Source organism: Meriones unguiculatus, chromosome 12 (genome assembly GCF_030254825.1).
Source record: "Meriones unguiculatus strain TT.TT164.6M chromosome 12, Bangor_MerUng_6.1, whole genome shotgun sequence".
Classification (NCBI taxonomy): domain Eukaryota; kingdom Metazoa; phylum Chordata; class Mammalia; order Rodentia; family Muridae; genus Meriones; species Meriones unguiculatus.
In genome coordinates, this window is record NC_083360.1 from 85,990,342 (window position 1) to 86,012,006 (window position 21,665).

A 21,665-nucleotide genomic window follows, 5' to 3' on the forward strand; every position below is an offset into this window, starting at 1 on the left:
GGCTGAGCCACTCCCGGTTCCCCCCAAAAGTCACCGGCTCGCTGTGGTCTTGTTCTTTCAGTTGTACCAACATTCCGGGGAAACAGGAGGAGGCCCAGGGGTAAAGGGGACATTCCCTAAGCATGGCTCCGGCTGGAGGTGGGGACACCCACAGCTGTGCATGGCCTGGGACGGGCAGCTCAGAGCAGCGGGATGCATGGCCAAGGCTCCGCTCGGCTCGGCTTCGCTTGGCTGGAGGGGCAGTGCATGAGCCCGGTGGGCAGACGGGTGGTGTGGCCCTTCCCCCAGCTTGTGGGATTGACTTCCTGTGATTCTGAGCTCAGGAGATGCTGTGAGAACTTGGTAAGCCTTGGTCCTGGCCCCCCTTAGAACGTACCAGAAGGTGGTGAGGGAGTGGAGAATGGCGTCCCTTCGGCCCTTGCGGCACTTGGTAATCCTGGTGTAGGCTCGAGACAAGGCGGATGCATGGAGCAGGTCAAAGAGGAGTTGAGAAGGCTCCACTGTGTAAATCCTGGCACGGGAGAATGTTGACTTGGCCCCAGGCATGTGTAAAAGAGAGCCTGGCCTAGAGACTGAGCTATGGCCAGTAAGGGCATTCAACATTGTCTGCCTTCTCCCAAGTGCAGACTAACGCTGGGCCCCGCCTTGAGAAAGCACACGATAGTAGGGGCCCAGAAGTCAGCAGTGTACAGAGATCGGAGGGAACCCCTTCCGGATCGGAGGGAACCCCTGCGAGTCACGTTGGTCAACCTCACAGAGCATTGCTGGGGGGAGGAGCAGCACTAGCGGAGGCAGCTCCTGTGGGGAACAGATGGGGAAGGGCAGTCGCATTCCGGGTGTGGTCGCCTACCTTGACTGTGGGTGGACCATGCAGAGGCCTCAGAAGGCATTCTTGATACCCCGGAGGGAATGTTACACATGCAAGCTTAAGGGATAGAAGGAAGAGGAAAGTGAGAAAAGCATGTTTGTGAAAGGCCTCGGCTCCAGGGAAGGCCCAGCTGCCTCTAGTCTGGTATTGGTTGGAGCCCTGACCCAGGAGGACAAGGACCTGTGTTCTCTTTGTACCACCGGCCCCATCTGGTCTAGTCAGGGACCTGCCCTGCTGACCCTCCTCCTGCCCGGGCACCTGGCTATTGGTTCTGTGCAGTTTCTGGTCTTCCTGGGTCTCTGGGGGTCTGCTGCCCCAAGGCTTAGCTTTGCTCGGGGCCACTGCCCGGCTTGTCGGAGGAGGTCATCAGCCTGTGTCCCTCCCCAGGGCTGAACGAGTGTCTGCACAACAATGGCGGCTGTTCGCACATCTGCACTGACCTGAAGATCGGCTTTGAGTGCACGTGCCCAGCGGGCTTCCAGCTCTTGGACCAGAAGACCTGTGGTGGTGAGCCCTCCCCCACCCACCCAAGTGGACGCTCGTCCTCCTGCCAGCTCTGACTTCTGGTCTCTCCCACAGACATTGATGAATGCCAAGACCCAGACGCCTGCAGCCAGATCTGTGTGAACTACAAGGGCTACTTTAAGTGTGAATGCCACCCTGGCTATGAAATGGACACGCTGACCAAGAACTGCAAAGCTGTCGGTACGGGCTTCCTGACAGATAGATAGGGAACAACCCTGGAGAGTCTAGGGAGCACCTAACTTCAACCTATGTGAGGAGTGGTTGAACACACTCCTAAGCACGCATAAAGCAGGTCGGTGGCACACAGTGCTTAGGGTACAAGTGAACATTGCGAGCGTGAGGCACAGTACGCTCACACCCATGGGCGTGGTTAGAGCTGCTCACGATGGCCCGCAGCGGTCACTTCCGCACAGCACAACGGACAGGCACAAGCGTGCACCACACAGCCAGTGTAGGCAGCCCACATTAGCAGCGTGACTTCTGCAGATCAGTATATTGCTGGGGTAGTTATTTAATTCTTCATGTTAAGGGCAGCAGCCCGGCTGCAGGCGCTAGAGAGTCAGTCCTTGTTAATGACTGAAACAGACGAGAAGTAAGATAGGTAGATAAAATACAGCACGTGGCAGGTGGCAATTGAAGGCTAAGGAGAAATAAAGTAGGAGGTGAGCTGGGAAAGTCTGAGAGAATTGTTGGAAGGGGTCCTGCTGTTTGACAGCTCTCCTTGTCCGGAAAGCCAACCTGAGCTCAGGGTTAAAGTGCAGGACTCCCTCTTTCCTCTTGCTCTCTGCCAGACTTCATCTGGAGAGTGTCTTTAGACACAGACACCCCTAACCACATTTGATATGTGGCCCCTTCTAGCTCTCCGCTCCTCTCACCTATGTGATAGTTAGGGGCTGTGTTTCCATTCATATGGCAGGAGCGTGCTGTATAACGCAAATCAAGCATCCTTGAAGTGCCTGGTTCCAACCACTTACACACACCTATCCTTGGAGCCCCGCACCCACTCCCCAAGGGGTATATATGGCCTTTGTTCTCTGGAATCAAAGTTGAACTAGCTCCCTGCTGGTTCTCGCTGGCTGGCTCGTTGGCCATTCCAGGTACGCCCCTCCTGACTGCAGGGAGAAAGCCCACAGGCAGGAGGAGAAGCAACAAGTTGTGGTTCTAAACAGGAGAGTCAGGGAAGCCCTCACTAGAAAAGATGACGATTGAGTGGGAACCTAAAGGAAGTGAGTGAGCCCAGTAGTCCCCTGCAGGAATAGCATTCCAGGCGAAGGAACAGACAATGAATGCATGAGCCCCAGGAAAGGAATGTTTGGATGTTGAAGGACTAGCGAGGGTGCTGGTGTAGTTGGAACAAGGAGACCAGTGAGAGGGGAAGTCAGAGGTGACTCGGGGTGCTCCCCAAAGCCTTCCAGACTGTGGTGAAGACTGATTTGATTTCTCCTGCGTCCAAAGAGAAGCGCCCAGAGGGTTCTGAGTGGAAGGGAACTGTGCCGTAACATTTAAGTTCTGCCTGGCCTCGCTGCTGGGAGCAGACTGCAGAGGAGCAGGGAGAAGCCACCTTTACTGCAGTGCTCCGGGAGAAGGGCTTGGGGCAGGCTGGTTGCTGTGGCACTAGTGAGAAGTGGACAGATGTGTGTACATTTTTGAAGGCCAAGCAACAGGAGTTGCTTAAAATTTTAATATAGGAGGCTAGAGGGGGAAAAAAATGAGCCGGAATATTCCAAAGACGAATAACTGGGAAAAGAGGAGACTCGCTCTGTCAGTGTATGAGGAGGATGGCGGAAGAGGCGATGTGAGGAGGAACGTAGACTGGGGTGGGCAGGTTGGGCTCTGAGGACGCTGTAACTCCTCAGATGGAGGTATTGAACAAACAGTTTAGTGGAAGTCTGGAGTTTCACACGTGCACTTGACAGAATACTGGTAACACAGCAGCTACAGTTCTTGCTGCGAAACCCGTAAATCCTAAAATATACCACCCACGCCACACACTGTGTAACACACATCCCCACACGTAACCTGTCGTCACTTCCGTATGGGACATGAGCAGTGTGGCCAATAGGTCGGTGGTAGAGATAACATTCTGGGTATGCACACCAAATCACGTGACTGTCTAAGGCGCAGCTGTGCAAAAAACGGTGACACGGTCCTCAATAAAATTCTCAAGACGCCCTCTAACCCAGCTCATCCCTTCAGGAGGGGTAAAGTCATGGCTGTTATTTGGGGTGAGGAAAGTTCTGATCTGTTGGCGATGGAGCAGGCGAGAACCTGGTGCTTCCCACACTCTGAGCCCGATTTTTCCTGCTGTTTGTACCACCGCTTCCCTCTCACCCCTCCGCCTTGAAGTAGTTTCTTTCAGTACTCAAAGTCTGTCTGTGCGTGTACTACACAGCCCAGTTTGTACATGGTAGTTCCCTACTGGGCCCATCCTGTCCCTGTTAGCCTGGCAGGGACCAGGAGGCTGACAAGAAACGTGTCCTGGAAAACATGGGGAGTGTGTCTGAGAATTGCCTGATACATCTCACAACTGGCCTGGCGTGGGGCAGTGCAAGGTTCGCAAAGACCTCTGGGACAGCAACCTTCCCGATGGAAGCCAAGAATATCTAGGTCCTGAGTCTAAAAATGTGTATATATACATACATATATATAATTTACATATATAAGTATAAATATATAATGTAAATATTATATATTTACATATATTTACATAAATAATACATATGTGGTCAGTTGTTCTGTCCAGTGCATGTATGTGATCTTGTCAGATGCCACATGTCCTGTCTCTGATGGCTCAGCAGACTTAATCAGCCCACTGAGCTATCCCCCAGGACCTTCATGTGCTTTAGGTGGGCCATTCTTGCAGGATGGCAGGTGAAGCCCCAAGCTGAAAGGGTGGTGACTGCTGGGAAGGAACGTCCTCTGGAGCCAAGGAGAGACCTGAAGAGAGCCCGGGACAGTGAAGTCTGGCTGGGGAAGAGCAGAATGGTAGATAGTTTAGCTGGAATCCAGGATGGTGAGCAGGACAGGAAGCCACGTTATGCTACAAGAGGCCTCAGTCAGTGTGGGCACGAGGATGCAGGGAGTCATGGGCTCCAGAGTTTGCATCTAACAGAGAACAGAGCTTCTGCTGTGTGCTGGTATTCATTTTGTCTGCCCTTCTAGCCTGTGAGGTAGGGGCCGCCGTCCCCACTTCATAGGGAAACTGGCGGCAGAAACTTGGTCTCTGGACTCTCTGCTCCCTCCATTGACACGGCCTCCTTGCACGGCAGCCGGCAAGAGCCCATCCCTGATCTTCACCAACCGACACGAGGTTCGAAGAATAGACCTGGTGAAGCGGGACTACTCGCGCCTCATCCCCATGCTCAAGAACGTCGTGGCGCTGGACGTGGAAGTGGCTACCAACCGAATCTACTGGTGCGACCTTTCCTACCGCAAAATCTATAGGTAAGTGGCGTGCAGCCCGCAGCCGAGCCACGGAGAGGCCTGGGGGAGGGGAGGTTCACAGAGAAGAGGAACCATGGCCTCTGCCCCTCAGGGCAGAGCTGGGCAGAAGGGCTGCGGAAGCACAGCACAGCGGCAGTAGCAGTGCCAGGATCCTGAGTGCTGTAGTGGGAAAACCACCTTGAGTTCACATCCTAGACTGTGTCTGACCCCTGGTGGCCGAGCTGTGAAGTGCGGGATAGAGGAAATGGGGAAAGGGAGAAAACTCCTGACTTCTCCGTGGAGAGCTACAAATAAGGCCACTTACCTGTTTTCTGGGCCCTGGGGAACTCAAGATGGCTAGGATCTGGTCTCTGCCTGGAGGGTCCCACGCATGACTAAGGGGCTGCCTCTTTGCAGTCATGAGAGGAGGCTTTAAGGAGACTGCTGAACCGCTTTGGCAGTTGAGAAAACCTGGATGATAGTACCCGGGTCACCATGGCTACTGCCATCACTGGCCATGACTTCAGCAGCGGACTTCGGCACCTGGGACACTTGAGAAAGTTCTCTCTCGGGTCTGTGTCAGATGCCATGATATCTGGCCTCCCTGGCCTTATCTAGGCCTTTTGGAGGGCTAATGTTTTGTTTTGGGTTCTCTCCCCTCCCCCCGAGATCCACTTGGCTGGACTGCTGATAACCAGACATTGGGTAGATACCGAGTCACTGTAGGAAGAAAGATGGGGTGAGTGGGTGGGTAAATGCCCCATTTCCCTATCTCCACCCCCCAACACACACACACACACACACACACTCTCTCTCTCTCTCTCTCTCTCACTGAGCTCACGCCTGCATACACAGAAGCAGCTAGAGCCTGTCCAACAGATGCAGCTGGGAAGCTGGGTTTAAGGAGAGCCTGGGTCTGGGGCTGAATGAGACGTCGCCTAAATTAAAGCATGGAGCTCGGGAATCTGGCTGGGGTTTTCGTCAGCTGGGCTGCTCTTTGAGATGGAACACGGGAGATCAGCTGGGCAGTCTGTGGCCGAGGGGCAGGAACGGAAAGGGGTCCAGGTGATGTCTGAGGGTGCTCTGCAGTCTGGACCTTTAAGAGAATTGCCAGATTGCAGAGTCAGGATTACGGCAGTCCACGGAAGCAATACGGAAGCGGAGAGAGCACGGTTGGGAGGGAGGGAATGGCAGCCTGAGGGCAGCAGCATCTGGAAAGCAAAGTCCTGCTTGGGCACCTCCTGTCTGTCCGTGGAGTCAGTTCTCCCTGCCCTGCCCAGCGCCCTGCAGCCCCTCTTCATCCCACCTCTGCATGTCATAGCCTCCTCCTCAGCACCTTCCCTTCCTTCATTCCCCTTCCTCTCAAAGCCAATGATCTGTTACATTCCCAGCTATGTCCTTGGGCTCCTTCCATTACCTGCTGCGCCCTTCTTGCCCCAGACGCAATCCAATTCTTGAGCATTGCACTCAGAGCCGCCGGGGCGTGGCCCTTGCCTGCACTTACTGCCAGTTTTGCATCCCATAAACCGACGCTACCGCACCAAACACTGCCTCATTTCGGATCGCGCTCACTCCTATACTCGTGTGAACTGCTGTCTCTGTGCGCTTGGCTTCATCTTTTGTGCCCCTGCTGATCTGGTCCCTCAGGACTCTGCCACAAAGCTTCTCACACACTGCCTTGTACCTGCCTGCCAGCTTCCCCCCACCCACCCCTAACTAACTGAGCTCCACCAGGCCAGAAATGAGCTGATTCAGCCTGTGTCCCTTACCCTGGTGGCTCAAGGAATGTTTTGAGTGGAATTAGTCAGGTTCCCCTAAAACCCACTGCAATGGCCCAGAGAAGAGACAAAGGAGGGGAGGGTTGCAGAGGCAGCTCCACGTGGGCCCGTGGGTGGAGCCCCTGCCCATGGCCAGCCCTGCTTTCTCCTAAGCGCCCCCATGGACAAGGCCAGTAACCCGGATGAGCAGGTGGTCCTCATTGGTGAGCAGCTGCACTCTCCAGAGGGCCTGGCGGTGGACTGGGTCCATGAGCACATCTACTGGACAGACTCAGGCAATAAGACCATCTCCGTAGCCACGACCGACGGCCGCCGCCGCTGCACTCTCTTCAGCCGTGACCTCAGCGAGCCCCGAGCCATTGCCGTTGACCCCTTGCGAGGGTGAGTGTCCCCACTCAGCTTTCCGTCCCACTGGCCAAGGTGCTCAGTTCTGTGTCTGTTACAAGAGGCTGTCGGGGGTTCCAGACGCCTGTGAGCCGGACAGACACAGGGAAGGAAGTCAGACGGCCCCCGTTCTGTTTGTCCCCAGCCAAAATAGGCTCTAGTCACCAGGGCTGTCCCTGGACGCCGGGCCCATTCACTGTGTCGCTGAGATGGAGCACCACAGGACTAGAGATCCCTGCCAGTACCTTCCAGGGTGGAGGCCTTACTTCAGGCCTCTGTCCATGGGGATCTGGCTGTTTAACCGTTTTGGGGACAGAGAACTCATGACTTTTCAAAGGAGCCTGTTTCATTGTGGAACACCTACCCATTACTCAGTGGAGTTGTTTTTGTTTTTGTTTTTGTTTTCCTCATAATCCCAAGTCTGTCTCCCTATAACTTTCCTCAGTAGGAGTTACATAAACCCTGCGCTCAGCGCAACCAGGAAGATGTGAGGGCTCAGCTCCCTGGGGCTGCTCTGCTCCTAGCAACTCATGTCCCCCTCCCTTGCTGCCCAATATATGGGCCCCTTATACCCTAGGCTGCTTTATGCTGGCCACACCTGGATGGGGGCTCAGGAATCCTGAACAAAACAATACCTTCTTCCTCCCTTAGTGGAAATGTTTCCTCTTCCTCAGCTTTGGTTGTAAAGGAGGGCTGAGAGAGCCCTCGTCAATCGAGGTCAGCTGTTGAAAGCAGCCTGTGAAAGGGTGACTCAGGAACAGTGGGCTGCTGTGATCTCTACTAGAAATGAGGGTGAAGGGGCAGGAGTCTGAGTTAGGATGGTCAGCTACTTTTTTCTGTGTCAGTCAGAAGAAGTTTGTACGGGCCCTTACCACACAGATGCTCTACCCATCTGGTTAGAGCAGCCGGAAGTGAGAGCAGGCAGGGCCCAGGCCGTTCAGCTGTGAGTAGACTATGGGTAAGCCGAGCTTCTCCAGGCGCTCACGAGATGACGGCCAAAGTGCCTATTCTTAAGATTCGATAGTGCCAAAGGATTTCATATAAGCCCCAACTATTCAGTGGCTCACTGAACCGTTGTGACCCAGGCAACTCCAACTGTCACAAACAAGAAACTAAATTTGGGCTCTTCTGTCTTTCAGGTTCATGTACTGGTCTGACTGGGGGTTTCAGGCAAAGATTGAGAAATCTGGGCTCAACGGTGCAGACCGGCAAACACTGGTTTCAGACGATATCGAATGGCCCAATGGAATCACCCTGGGTGAGCCCTGCCTGTCTGCCTGAGTTGGAAGCCTGGACCAGAACTGATCCTGACAACTGTTAGGATCCAGGGGGTCCCCTCTCCAAGGCCTGGGCGTGTGGGTAGGGAGGAGTACGGTGGAGCAGAGATGCAGCGGCAGTAACTGGTGTCTGACCCGATCCCTCCTCCCCAAGACCTGCTGAGCCAGCGTCTCTACTGGGTGGACTCCAAACGGCACCAGCTGTCCAGCATTGACTTCAACGGAGGCAACAGAAAGATGCTGATTTTCTCCACTGACTTCCTAAGCCACCCTTTTGGGGTGGCTGTGTTTGAGGTGAGCCGCATAGCGGTAGGCACGGCCCGAAACGTAGAGAAGGCTTGGTCAAGTAGGACGCTTCCCTGAGAAAGGGAAACAAGAACTGGGAGGCCGCCCTCCTGCCATGTTTGGATATGCTCTGAGGGCTGCCTGCCCAGGCGCTGCGGCCCGGTCTGCCGGGCAGCCTTTCCTCTGCTTCCTCCCCGAGAGCCTCCTTCAGAGGATGTCACGGGAAAATCACTCACAGACGCTTCCCCTCCGCGTCCCCAGCACCTAGCCCTGTGTCTCACGTGCAGAAGGCACCTAACGGGAGGAGGAAGGGGAAAGGAACACGCCTGTCCTTAGACTCGCTTAGCGTAGGACACAGCCTGAGGGATGCTGTGTGGCTCAGTTCTGTGGACCTTTCTAAATCCTGGGGTCACAGAAATAAACTAGACACTACCCTAGTGAAGCCCTCGAGAAGCCCCCAGGAAGGTAAAGAGTCAAGAGGCCCATCTGCCCTGACCCCAGTAGCCTTTCTTCTGGGGAAGTAAGGAAGCCAGAGCCTACCAGAGCCTCTCAAACACAGCTCTTCCCCAAAACTAACCCTGCCATCAAGGGGAGGCAGCGTGAGGAAGACGTCTGTGGTGGGCAGCCGCAGTGTCTTCTTAGACACGCTTCGCTCAGTGCTGCTTGAACTCGCGAGCAAAGCGCCTCCTCTCAAACCAGCCACTGCTTCCATTCGAGTACACTGGACATGCATGTGTACTTGAGCATCTCCCTGGCACGTGTAAGCTACACGTGTGTGCATACATGCACCAGAGTACGGGTGAACCTGCAGGCTGTGTGTGCATCCGTGGACCAGATGCACGGTTGCCCCTGTAGTTGTGAATTTGCACATCTGGGCTTCTGGGGACTAAGTGTGCAGGCCTGTGTGCTCCTCTCAGAGGCCCTACAGCTGCTGGCCCCCGGGAACTCACACGTCCCCTCTGACCTTGGCTCCAGGCCGCAGGTACTAGCTGCAGAGAGCCAACCTTGGCTTTCTTTTGGCTCCAGGAAGTAAGCCTAGCTCAGCAGCACCGGATGATCACGTAAGGTAGGACACCAGGAGAGCCCGCTTCGTCATCAGAGGCGGAGAGCCCTCTGAAAACCCGTGGACAGACAGGGTATATGGCTCTGAGAGGATGGCAGGTCGGCTCTTCCCGAGGCTGATTCGGGTCTAGGTCCTCAGACTGGGAGTGTGAGTCCGGATTCTGGGCTTCCCATCCTTTACACGTGTATCCCACAGGACAAGGTGTTCTGGACAGATCTGGAGAACGAGGCCATTTTCAGCGCGAATCGGCTCAACGGCCTGGAAATCTCCATCCTGGCTGAGAACCTTAATAACCCGCATGACATTGTAGTGCTCCATGAGCTGAAGCAGCCAAGAGGTAAGGCCCTCCCTGGGCCCTGGGGGTTTGCTCGCATCCTCTCCTGTCACCTAGCAGGCTACGTCTCCTTCCATCATGTCACGACCCAGTATCCCCGGGAATACAATAATCTCCCTAGTTGTGGAGCATGTCGCCATACTTTGTCTCTTTTTGTTTCAGCCTCTGTGTGAAGCAAGGGTAGGAATGAATGAGCACATAAGTGTCCTGGTTTTGCCAATATTATAACAGGTGCTTATTAAATTTCTCATTCAACAATAGAGGAAACTGAAGCGCAGAGAGACAAAGCAATGTCAGCAGGTAGAACAACAAAAATATAAACTCGGGTCTGCCTGATGTCAAAGTTCCTTCTGTCGTGACACACCAATTCTTGGCACCCATTTTACAGCAATAGAAAATAATGTGTCTCAAGGCCTTATGGTTAGCCAGTTAGCTCATTGGAAGCAGAGTCTAGTAATTGTACTACGGCTGTCTCCTCCTCTGCCACTACTAACTGTAACAGGTATTGGCTGCCAGGGTGAGGGAGACCGCAAAGAGGGCAAGGAGGTAAGACTGGTACCTGAGCTGGGCGGTGGTGGCACATGCCTTTAATCCCGGCACTCAGGAGGTAAAGGCAGGCTAATCTCTGTGAGTTCCAGGACAGCCTGGTCTACAAAGTGAGTTCTGGGACAGCCAGGGCTACACAGAGAAACCGTGTCTCAAAAGCAAAAAACCAACCAAACAAAAAAGATTGGTGCCTGATTCTGGTTCTAGAAATTTAAGGCAGAACGAGATGACAAGAACACAGAAGAGGAGAAAGCAAGACAAAAACAGTAGTGGGAAGTTTTAGTTTGGGAATCACTGTCCCTCAATTTAAAGTCTGTCTCCAAATTTCTTAGAGTTGTAACTTGCACATTTGTTCTCCGTCTGTTGGGACCATAACACCCACCTCAGAACTGTAAGAACTGAGTGAGAATAAGGATAAAATGCTGAGCACTGTGCTGGTGGGTGGTCAAATAAAAGCAGGGAAGGACCTTTGAGCAAGTCCAGTTGGCAGGGTCGCATTCTTGGTAAATAAGAGGGCCTGGCCTGGCCTGCCAGTGTGCCACCATGGTGTCTCTCTGCCCCTTTTCCTCCCATTAGCTGCAGATGTCTGTGACCTGAGTGCCCAGCCCAATGGCGGCTGTGAATACCTGTGCCTTCCTGCTCCTCAGATCTCCAGCCACTCTCCCAAGTACACGTGTGCCTGTCCCGACACAATGTGGCTGGGTCCAGACATGAAGAGATGCTACCGAGGTTAGTGACAGACATGCCCGTGGCTTGAGGACACAGTATCCTGCTCGTTGTCCCCCCTCAGACCCCTTGCCTGTCATATTTGCACATTGCTCATGTTTAGCCTTCCTTGAGTGTGTGAGTTCCTGGTGCCATCTAAGACTTTCCCATCTCCCAGAAAAGTGCATAAAGTGTTTTAAATCCAACCTTCAGGAAGTTTCTGGAATCCCTTGAAAAACTCAAGTCAATGGGGCTGGAAACGGCACTGTTGTTGAGAACTACTTGTTGCTCTTGCAGAGGACCGGGGCTCAGTTCCTAGCCCCTTTATGGTGGCTCAGAGCCATCTCTAACTCCAGTTCCAGGGTATCCAATCCTGATGCCTTCTTCTGACTTCTGAGGGCACCAGGCAGGGATGTGGTGCACAGACAAAACACCCATAGATATAAAATAAAGTAAATGAATCTTTAAAAAAGTTTAAAAAAAAACAAAAACCCAAGTTAAGAGCCCTCCATCCATCTCCACCAACTGTTGCCACACAGATGGCTGTGTGCTTGCCTGTTGCTTAGCCAGACCTGCACAGAAGCCCTTGCGGCACCACCGTAACTAACAGTGGAATTCTTCCTTCTCCTAAATGGGGTTTATTTCCTAGTCTCCACGTACGGCCAACGCCTTTGGTTTGAACATTAAGTCTGTTGCATCGTTCATAATGTCCAGGTTCAATTGCTTAAAGTGAAGAATTTAAGCCTAATGACGTAACTCTATAGTAGATGAAATGCTTCTAGATCTGTATTTCTGCTCCCTCTAGTCTTTTACAGAGGCCTCTTCCACACTTATTTCTACAGCACTGTTTCACTGACTCATCTTTATCAGATCAAAGTGAAATGCTAGGACTCAGGACTCAGCTGAAGAGAAGATCATGGCCCATTCAGGGGGATGAGGGCAAGTTTCACAAAAGTGGCATCTGAGCGCTAAGCCCGGAGGAAGGGTCCCTCCGTGGAACTCAGCAGCGATAACGTTGGCACTAAAGCGACCAAGTGCTCTAAGTGCCTTCCATGGTCTTTCCCCCGTAGCACCTCAGTCTACCTCAACTACAACGTTAGCCTCTGCTATGACAAGGACTGTACCTGCCATCACAAGAGCCCCCGGGACAACCATCCGCGAGCCTACCTACCAGAACCACAGCACAGAGACACCAAGCCGGACAGCTGCTGCCCCGAGCTCAGTTGACGTCCCCAGGGCGCCCAGCATCAGCGCATCAACCCTCAGCCCCGCAACCAGCAACCATTCCCAGCACTGTAAGGAAACTGGCCCTGAGTTTTTCATGACTTGGGGGGGGATGGGGTCCTGTGGAAGCTAGGGTGAAGGTTGGGAGTGTCTGGGAAGGGCGATGTTACCAGAACAAAGTAGTGCCCGCCTCTCAGGAGGAAGCAAGTGAGGGAAGGAGCTATCCTGGGAGTGAGGAAACTTGGGTGTCCACAACTTTTGAAGGGCCTGGGAGCAAACTATTTATTCCCTCTCAGTTTCTTCCCTTAAAGGGAGCAAATAATAGACTACCCCCAACTTGCTTCTTAAGAAGTTCAGGAAAGGCAAAGGAGCCCGGCATGGTGGTGCACATCTTTAATCTCAGCTAACAGGAGACTGAGGCAGGCGGAACTCTTAAGTTTTAGGCCAGCCTTCTCTACATAGAGAGTTCCAAGGCAAAACTCTGCCTCAAGATAGGGAGGGTGGGCAAAAGAGGCACTGTAAATGGGAGTGTCTGGATGTGTGTCAGTGTTTCAGGAGTCCCTGAGGCGGGTGTCACCGCGTTTAGAACTCTCTGCTAAGCTCCCACAGCCTTGCTGAGCTGCCCAGACAGTACCATCCGTAACTGCGATGTGCTTGTGCCTGTTTCCAAACCCTGGGCTAAGCTAATTAAGCTCACCGCTCCTTAGATCATTGGGAGCAGTAATTGTCTCTGTCGGAACTCTTCTATCTCATTAGCCAGAAAATACCTTTGTGATTGCTAGGGGGAGTTCATTTGAAAGGATAAACCATCTCTCACATTTTTTTTTCCATACTTGGGTGGCCCAGAAACCAAACAAGCTGTTGGCGCCCTGCAGATCAGGGCTATTTTACCAGCAGCGGCTGGAATCTAATAGAGCACTCGCCCTGATGTTTGCAAGAGGAGCTGGGACTCCGTTTCCTCTCCCCTGATGCAGAGCTCTGGGAGTCCTCACAAGAAGTTTTCTAGCATGTCAGAGCAAGAGGGAGCAGGAGTTGTTATGAAGGCTGAATTGGAGAAGGTGTGTTAGCCAGGCATGGAGGTGCATGTGTGTAACCCACCACACCCAGTATGGTCAGGGAAGAAAACCTCAGGTTTAGGCTAGTTTGGCCCCCAGAGTGAGGAACCCCTCCCCCATCGCTAAAGGAAGGGCTGCTCTTCAAGGCACACAAAAGGACATTCTGCCCCTTGCCACCCTCTTGAATTATATATATATATTATGCTAAGTATCATATGAATTATTGCACCTACTCCCTCTACCTCCTAGGAGTAGAAAACATTTTAAGATAAAGAAATATACTGTGAGTTATATGTCTAATGCTATATTAACTGTCACAGTGCCACGCAGGTAATGAGCGCTAGAGATAGAATTTGAACCCAGGAAGCCTGAGCCCGAAGCTTCCTGATTACATCCCACTACATCCTAGTAGATCTCATCTCAATCTCAGGAAAACAAGCTTCCTACCATCCTGACACTATGGGGAAAGATGGGACTTGGGCTGTGAGTCCTGAGTTCAAGTCCCAAGCCTTCATTTATCAAAAGTTTAGTTTCCTGTTTGTGAAATAACCTCTGTCCTATTTAGTAAGACTGAATTATTACATAGGAGCTGGGATCATCATTTTAGAGTGAGGGCATGAAGAGGCTGGATGGTTCTTAGAGATGGAGGCCAACAAGGCCTTGCATTCTAGTCACGGAGCATCATCCTGTGAATGTTGGTGTTTTGCAGATGGGAACGAAGGCGGCCAGATGGGCTCAACGGTGACTGCTGCTGTCGTTGGCATCATTGTGCCCATAGGTGAGTATGGTCCCACCAAGGAGGGCAAAAGGACGCTTCACTCAAGGTTTGGGAAAGGCACAGGGGGGATAAAGAACTTTGCATGCTGCCTGGTTCAGTCTGGGTTCTTGCCTGGCACACGGTGCTTTTCAGCTTCCGGCCCTATGGAAACCATCTAGCTGCATCTCCCAGGCCCCTTCACACCCCACACTCACATGTGGAGACCAAACGAGTGCCCCCAGCCGGTGGCTCTTTCTCACCGTTCTTCCAAGCTCCTGGCGATGGCTGGCACATGATAGGGAACTGTATATTTGTCAACTGAAGAGCTGAACTGTTTGTCATTTCTTGAACAAATCATCCTGCCTTGCTTTCTTTCTCTTTGGTTTTCGATGGACATTTTATCAAGCAGCTACTGTGTGCCAAACTCTAATAAAGAAAGGGAAGGTAGTTAGAGTAAGACATGGTCCCATCCTGTAAAAGTCTAGTCTTGATCTAGCAAGATAACTCAGCGGGGAAAAGCACTTGCCACCAAGGCTGCCCACCCGAGTTCCAGCCCTGGAACCTGCATAGCGGAAGGAGAGCCAGTTCCTGCACCTTGTAGCTTGCATGCTTCATACCACCCCAAAATAAAGAAATGAATGTAATTTAAAAAAAAAAAAAAAAAAAAACAGCAACACAAGAGACACACATCCACAGGTGAGTTCATTAGGTCACGGAGCTGAGTGGGAATGCCAGGGAATCGCTGTGGTCGAGAAGGGAAGAGGACAGGCAAAGGTTTCCCACTGGAAACAATCCGTGAGCCGAGTTGGCCAACTGAAAAGCAAGCGAGGCCAGCCCAAGCAGTGCACACAGCATGCGCAAAGCCAGGAGTAGGAGAGGCATGGAGAGAGTCAGGGAGGTTGAACTAGAAGTTCAGCATGGCAGAGCAATCCTGGTTAAGACTCAGACAGAACCAGGGATGACTCATTCTCCCCCTGGGATACTCACTTGTGTCCTGAATATCCATTCTCTCGTTCCTGCCAGATGTCTCAGCTAAGACATGAGTGCCCGTTTTTAGGTTCATCTCCTGTCTTAGTTAGGGCTACTTGTGCTGTGATGAAACCCCACAACCAAAGCAACTTGGGGAAGAAATGATTTATTTGGATTATGTTTCCAAATCATTGAAGGAAGGCAGGACAGGAATTCACACAGGGTAGGAACTTGGAGTCAGGAGCTAATGCAGAGGCCTTTACTGGCCTCTTGCTCCCAACAGCTTGCTCAGCTGCTTTTTTTCTTTTTCTTTTTCTTTTTTTTCTTTTGGGGGGGGGAGGTTCAAGACAAGGTTTCTCTGTATAGCCCTGAACTCGCTCTGTAGACCAGCCCACCTTGAACTCAGAGAACTGCCTGCCTCTGCCTCCTGAGTGCTGGGATTAAAGACATGAGCCACTACCACCCTGGCTTCAGCCAGCCCCCCCCCACCTCCCAGTTTTTCAGGACAGTCTTGAACTCACTTTGTAGACCAGGCTGGCCTCAAATCCACAGAAAATCCACCAGCCTCTGCTTCCTAGAGAGCTGGGATGACAGGTGCACCCTGGCTCAGCCTGCATTCTTAGAGAACACAGGACCACCAGTCTAGGGATGGCACCACCCACAGTGGGCTGGGCCCTCCCCCATCAATCATTAGTTAAGAAAAGGCCCTGCAGGTTTGCCTACAGCCTGATCTTATGGAGGCGTTTTCTGAATTGAGGCTCCCTCCTCTCAGATGACTCTGGCTTGTGTCATCTCCCTTGGTCCTTTTGATAAGTCACATACAGTAGGTGCTAAGGCATAGTATGTATGATGTGCTGTAATAGCAGACACGTCGGTGTGATAACAGCATCTGGGGAAGAAGCAGAGAGGTGGTTCCAGAGTGGAAGTGGTGGTGCTAAAGAGGGCAGTATTTGAATTGGTCTTCAAAGGGCTCACCACAAGAGATGGTGGAGAGACTGTCTTCTAGTTTATTCTGAGTGAGTCAGTTCCTGCCATCGATGTGTGCTTTCTGGTTGCTGTCACCCTCCCTGAAAGAATCAATATTTAAATTGCATTAAGTCATTAAATTAAATGTCTACTAACCTGAAGGTTTTGGAGATGAGTATTATTCCCACAAGAAGTATAGTCAGGTTTTCATAAGCTCCCTGGACATTTATTTACATTGTATGACCTGCCTGTTTACAGTGTTACCTTTTTTCTTTTGGTTATCGTATTTGTAGGAATACTTAATAAGTATTAAAACCTTAATAATATATAAACAAATATTTTCTCCCAGCCTTTGACGCTTGATTTTAAATTTGCTCATGATATCTTTTATCATTCATAAATTTACATTTTTAAGTATCAGATCTGTCAATCTTTTCTTTTGTCAGTTAATGGATTTTCTGTCCTGCTTAGAAAGGCCCACTTCATTCTGAATTACTAAAATGTCTCCTCATATTTTCTTTTTCTAATTTAAACTCTTTTCTCGGTGTATTTCTTATTTCCGAGGGTGGCATGAGGCAGAGCCTTCGCTCTGTTTTCTTTTGTAGTTGTTACACCTGTTCTAATCTGTGACTTTGTTTATACATGTGTATAGATTCTCCAAAACCATATTTAGGGACCCATCATGTCCTTCTGACTTAAGTGACCAACTTTATTGTAAACTATATGCCTATCCATGCTGGCCTGTGTATTCCCCTTCAGCGATACTTTGTGAAATGTTATTCTTATAGACATTCTTAAAAACAGATTTATATCTGGCTTCTCTTTTAGATGATCTTTAGAATAATTGTGTCATTTTGTAAAATTTGTTATAAGATTCTTTTTTTAATTGCTTTGGATATATACACTTATGCAAGGGAATTTACACATTTACAGGGTCAAATTTCCCCATCTAGGACATGACATCTCCATTTCAGCCTTCATTGTGTCCTTTAGCAGAAGCTGATAGATCATATCACATTTGCCTGCTTCTTGTTAGATTATACCAGGAAGTTTTAAACTTTTCCTGAGTGGTTATGAATGTGCTTATTCCATGCCATGGCATTTTCTAATTGGTTATTTATTTGGAAAATTTGTTTGTTTGGATGGGTGGTTTTTTTTGAGACAGATTTGCAGAAACTCTGTAAGCCAGACATGCCTGAGCTCACTACGGAGTCCAGACCATCCCTGAGCTCATGATAATCTTCTTGACTCAGTCTCCTGAGCACTGGAATTATAGTGTGTGAGCCCAACACCTGCCATTCTAATGTGTTACTGCTTAAAAAGCTACTCCCGGGCACGGTGGCACACACACTCCCCAGCACTTGGGGAGGCAGAGGCAGGTGGATCTCTGTTCATGGCCAGCCTAGTCTACAGAGTGGCTTCAGGACAGCTAAGAGAAACCCTGTTTCAAACAACAACAAAAAGCTATTGGTTTTTTATGTTGATTCTTGATTAACTAGATTATTTCTTTTTTTTAATTTATTTTTTATATTAATTACAGTTTATTCACTTTGTATCCCAGCTGTAGCCCCCTCCCTCATTAACTACATTATTTCTACTGCTCTTTTCACTTGCTTCTCTAACACTATAAGTTTTCTTCATTGCTGTCTTTAATTGCAGTAATCTTCCTCAAACAGAAAGCCCTCTACAGCACCCTAACTAGCTTCCACCAGTACGCTCAGAACCACTATGAACTTTGGTGGGCAGTCTTGGAAACTCCCTTCCTGCAGGCCAACCTGATTGCCTCTGTACTTCCCACGTGGCCCCTGAGTTCTTGCCCACTCCCATCATCTTGCTCTAACCCTTTGCCTGCACTTCCACCAGTTCTAAAAGACCTGTCCCTCAAGTTGGAATCAAGCATGGGTCCCTTCCTAGGCCTCGGCCCTGAACCTATAAGACACCCTTCCTTTGCTCTCTCTGGCAAAGGGACAAAGAGTGTGCTGGGCCTTGACTTTCCCATCCTGTCCAACGAGAACCAAGCTGCTTGGTGTTTTTAACCAGCTCTCAAGACGGCAGCTCAAACCTGTATTTCCTTCTCTGTTCGCGTCTAGCGGCACTCTTCATCTGATGGAGCCTTAGCGTTGGAAAGGTGTGATTTGGAGGGAGCGGCTTTCTTAAGAGTTCTAGAGAAGCAGCAGCGTTAGGGCACAGGTGTGGGCAAGCACGTCGCAGCCACTGAGCAAGTGTCGCTGCGCACCTCCTCAGTGCGAGGCATGCGCACAGAGACAAATAAGCACGCCCTGGGCTGCAGAGGTGGCCCAGCAGTTAACCGTGCTTGCTGTTCTTCTAACAGACAGGAATTTATTTCCCGCCATCCTTGTCACACTCAGCTGTAACACCAGTTCCAGCATATCAGATGCCTTTTCCTGGTCTCCACACAAACCTGCACACGCATGTACACATGTACATGAGACACACATGCATCCGCATATATAAAAACGATACAAATATATATATATTTTAAAGTTAGCACAGCCCTCAAAGGCTCAGTTCAGTTGGGAGAACAGATGTTTGATGATAGTGTGACCTGGGAATACAGGTAAGGGAGCAGCAGAGTCTTCTCCAGAGCAGTTGGGACAGACTTCACATTTGAGTTCAGAAGATGAAGAGTTAATAAAGAGCAGTGGTGAGAGGACTTTCAAGCAGGAGAAAGTGAGCGTGCAGAAACAGTGCTGGGAAGCAGGGGGCAATAAAGCTGGGGAGGTGGCGAGGTCTGTGTTGACACTGGGCCGGGGCTCCTGCTTGAGTGTGATGTGTCCCTCCCTCCAGTGGTAATAGCCCTGCTGTGTATGAGTGGGTACCTGATCTGGAGAAACTGGAAGCGGAAGAACACCAAGAGCATGAATTTTGACAACCCGGTATACAGGAAGACCACAGAAGAGGAAGATGAAGACGAGCTTCATATAGGCAGGGCTGCTCAGATTGGCCACGTCTACCCCGCAGTAAGTATTCCTTGCTGGGGTACTTCCTTCCCTCCTTTCCTCTCCCCTGCCCCTCCCTCCCTTCCTTCCTTCCCTCCTTTCCTCTCCTTTCCCTCCCTCCCTCCCTCCCTTCCTTCCTTCTCTCCTTTCCTCTCCTTTTCCTCCTTTCCTCCCTTCCTCCCTTCTACCTTAATCACAAACCTCCCACATATATTAGGCACTGTTCTGGCTTTGGGAGAACACAGACATACTGAAGCAGGTGATGAGGGTAGCAGAATAGCAGGACTTTGGGGCAGTTAAGAAGCCAAATATCTTTCTGCAGAAAGGTAACTGGCTAATATATGTATATATATATATATATATAGTAGTAAGTATATATGTTTGAATTCCAGCAAGCTCTATACTCCAGTCAAATTTCAGAAGTAATAAAGGAACACGTGGCATCCCAAGTGGCTGTTGGAGTTAGAGATGCTAAGTGCCATAGAAGAATCTATCTTTCTAGGAAGCCTTCCCCAGCTTGCTTTCTTCTCCCACAGTCTCCTGGGCCTCTGTCCACACACAGTCCACTTACCTTTTGCTTAGACCGTGAGGTCCCTGAGGGCAGGATCCAATGTGGTTAGTCTGTTTTCCTGGGCCAGGCATAGCATAGCCGGCTTCTAACGAATGCTGAATGATTGAATGGTATGAAAGCACAGCAAGGGAGCTGCCAATTATGTCTGGGGAACCAGGGCCCCTAATGACTCACAGTAACAGATGAGCTGTGTCTTTAAAAACAGTAATTTTCAGATAGGGAAGAATGGAATGACATTCCAGACAGGATCACGTGCAAAGGTTTAGAGGCACCAAAGAGGGTGGCCTCTCGGGGAGCAAGAATTGTGAAGTGGGTAGCGCAGATGTCATTGTTGTACAGCAGAGTCAGGGGGCTGAGTATGACCTCAGAGGTCATCCGGTCCATCCCCCTGTCAGGCAATCAGCAGCTTTGATCGCCCAGTGTGGGCAGAGCCCTGTCTTGGGGAGACCAGAGACCTGGAAGACCCAGCCCCTGCCCTCAAGGAGCTTTTTGTCTTGCCGGGGGAACCAAGGTCACAGCTGCACCAACTCCCGAAGAACCCTCTTTCCGAGCTGCCTGTCGTCAAGTGCAAGGTAGGGCAGTGCCCCTCTGAGCCTGAGGGGCTGGTGAGTGAGGGCCTTCGCCCTAGGCAGGCACAGCAAGTCCTAGGAGGCCTCTGGTTTTGGAAGGCTACACCTGTAAGCTTGATCTTTGGGACAGAGGAAGAATGGGCTTGTCACAGACAGGAAATGGCATGTGGGAAAAGGTTACTGAATGGGCGGCAGGCAAACTGCTGCTCAAACAAACTGTTTGTAAAGGAGAAACAAGTTAAACAGTGTTGTGAGGGTTAGAAGATGGCCTCTAGGATCCTGAACTGTGGCCAGTGCAGGCCAACAGCTTTTTAGAGATCAGAGAAGGCACAGTATTAGAAGCCTTGAGCTTGGAGCAAGCAGATGACTGTTTCACCATTCCATAGCCCTGTGGTTTGGTCTCCTTTTACTAGAGAAATACGAATGATAACCCCAGTCCCTGCTTCTGAGTTTATAAAGTTTAAGAGCATTTTGTAAGCTATAAATCAGTCTATACTAAAGTATCATCATTTCCAGAGAAGGAGAATGATGCGGTGAGCTTAAACCTGATTAATATAAGGCCTGTGTGATAAGCACTGTGTCAGTCACAGAGAAATGGAGTCAGCAGAGAGGTATTTGGCGAGCATGTACTGTGTGTCAGACATAGCTTTCAGCGTTTCGCATGTCTTTCTCGCATTCAGTCTTCACAGTTACCTTCAGAAGGGATATTAGCTTCATTTACAGTTGAGAAAACTGAGACCCATAGAATTTCAGACCCATAGAAGTTTCCCTGAGGTCATATCCAGAAAGTGGCAGAACCAAGATTAAACTCTAGGCAGTGTGCAGAGGCCCGTGTCCTTTCCACTCTGTCATGGGTACGTGTCCTTGAAGCTCTGGAAATCAGAACTCTCAACCACCTGTCTTCTTCTGTCCTTTACTCCTGTAGCTCTGCTGTCACTCCTAGGGCCTGTCTTTGGCCTACAGATCAGCTTAGCAAGAATAAGAGGGTGGCCTGACAATGTCTCTGTTAGTAAAGCATGGGCAAGCATGCATGGAGAAATTAAAAATAACTCAATTAACTTAAAGGTTTGTTTTTTTGTTTTTTTTTTTTTTTTTTTTTGTCATATGTAGCATGTCCAGGGATGGGAAATGCTTATTTTATGCTGGTTAGGTTTGACTAGACTACTCCAGACGTCATACATTCTGGGTAGCATGTGAAAACTCTAGATATGATCCTTCATTTGGTTTCTCACCAATGCTGTTAAGCAGCTCTAGTCTGAGTGACAGCTGAGGAAACTAAGACTTAGGAAAGTGAAATGAGGCTATCCCCAAGTCATACAGCTTTTAGAAAGGTAATGAAACCAGGGTCTATCCAAGGAAGGTGTCCAGGAAATGGGGAAAGGAGCAGACAAGGTTTTGTCAGGATA

The 21,665-nt window shown here is 50.5% G+C and overlaps 1 protein-coding gene and 1 long non-coding RNA gene across 13 annotated transcripts in view; one reads left to right on the forward strand and one right to left on the reverse strand.

Moving 5' to 3' along the window:
- Lrp8 (LDL receptor related protein 8) overlaps positions 1 to 21,665 on the forward strand; it is a 72,089-nt gene that overhangs the window by 45,333 nt on the left and 5,091 nt on the right. For 5 of the 12 annotated variants that reach the window (XM_021661167.2, XM_021661184.2, XM_060366090.1 and 2 more), the window contains 12 exons: positions 1,256 to 1,375; positions 1,448 to 1,573; positions 4,663 to 4,837; positions 6,748 to 6,975; positions 8,118 to 8,236; positions 8,410 to 8,549; positions 9,799 to 9,940; positions 11,060 to 11,212; positions 12,259 to 12,483; positions 14,177 to 14,245; positions 18,968 to 19,140; positions 20,086 to 20,262. In XM_021661167.2, the coding sequence (XP_021516842.1) occupies positions 1,256 to 1,375; positions 1,448 to 1,573; positions 4,663 to 4,837; positions 6,748 to 6,975; positions 8,118 to 8,236; positions 8,410 to 8,549; positions 9,799 to 9,940; positions 11,060 to 11,212; positions 12,259 to 12,483; positions 14,177 to 14,245; positions 18,968 to 19,140; positions 20,086 to 20,262 (1,847 nt within the window). Of the gene's footprint in view, positions 1 to 61; positions 101 to 1,255; positions 1,376 to 1,447; positions 1,574 to 4,662; positions 4,838 to 6,747; positions 6,976 to 8,117; positions 8,237 to 8,409; positions 8,550 to 9,798; positions 9,941 to 11,059; positions 11,213 to 12,258; positions 12,484 to 14,176; positions 14,246 to 18,967; positions 19,141 to 20,085; positions 20,263 to 21,665 lie in introns of all 12 variants that reach the window. The other 7 variants (XM_021661159.2, XM_021661176.2, XM_060366091.1 and 4 more) reach the window with 3 other exon arrangements.
- Positions 14,902 to 19,866, reverse strand: LOC132646857 (uncharacterized). The gene is made up of 3 exons (XR_009585190.1): positions 19,691 to 19,866; positions 16,169 to 16,260; positions 14,902 to 16,082 (listed from the first exon to the last, which is right to left on the reverse strand). It is a non-coding gene; the product is annotated as an uncharacterized LOC132646857 (long non-coding RNA).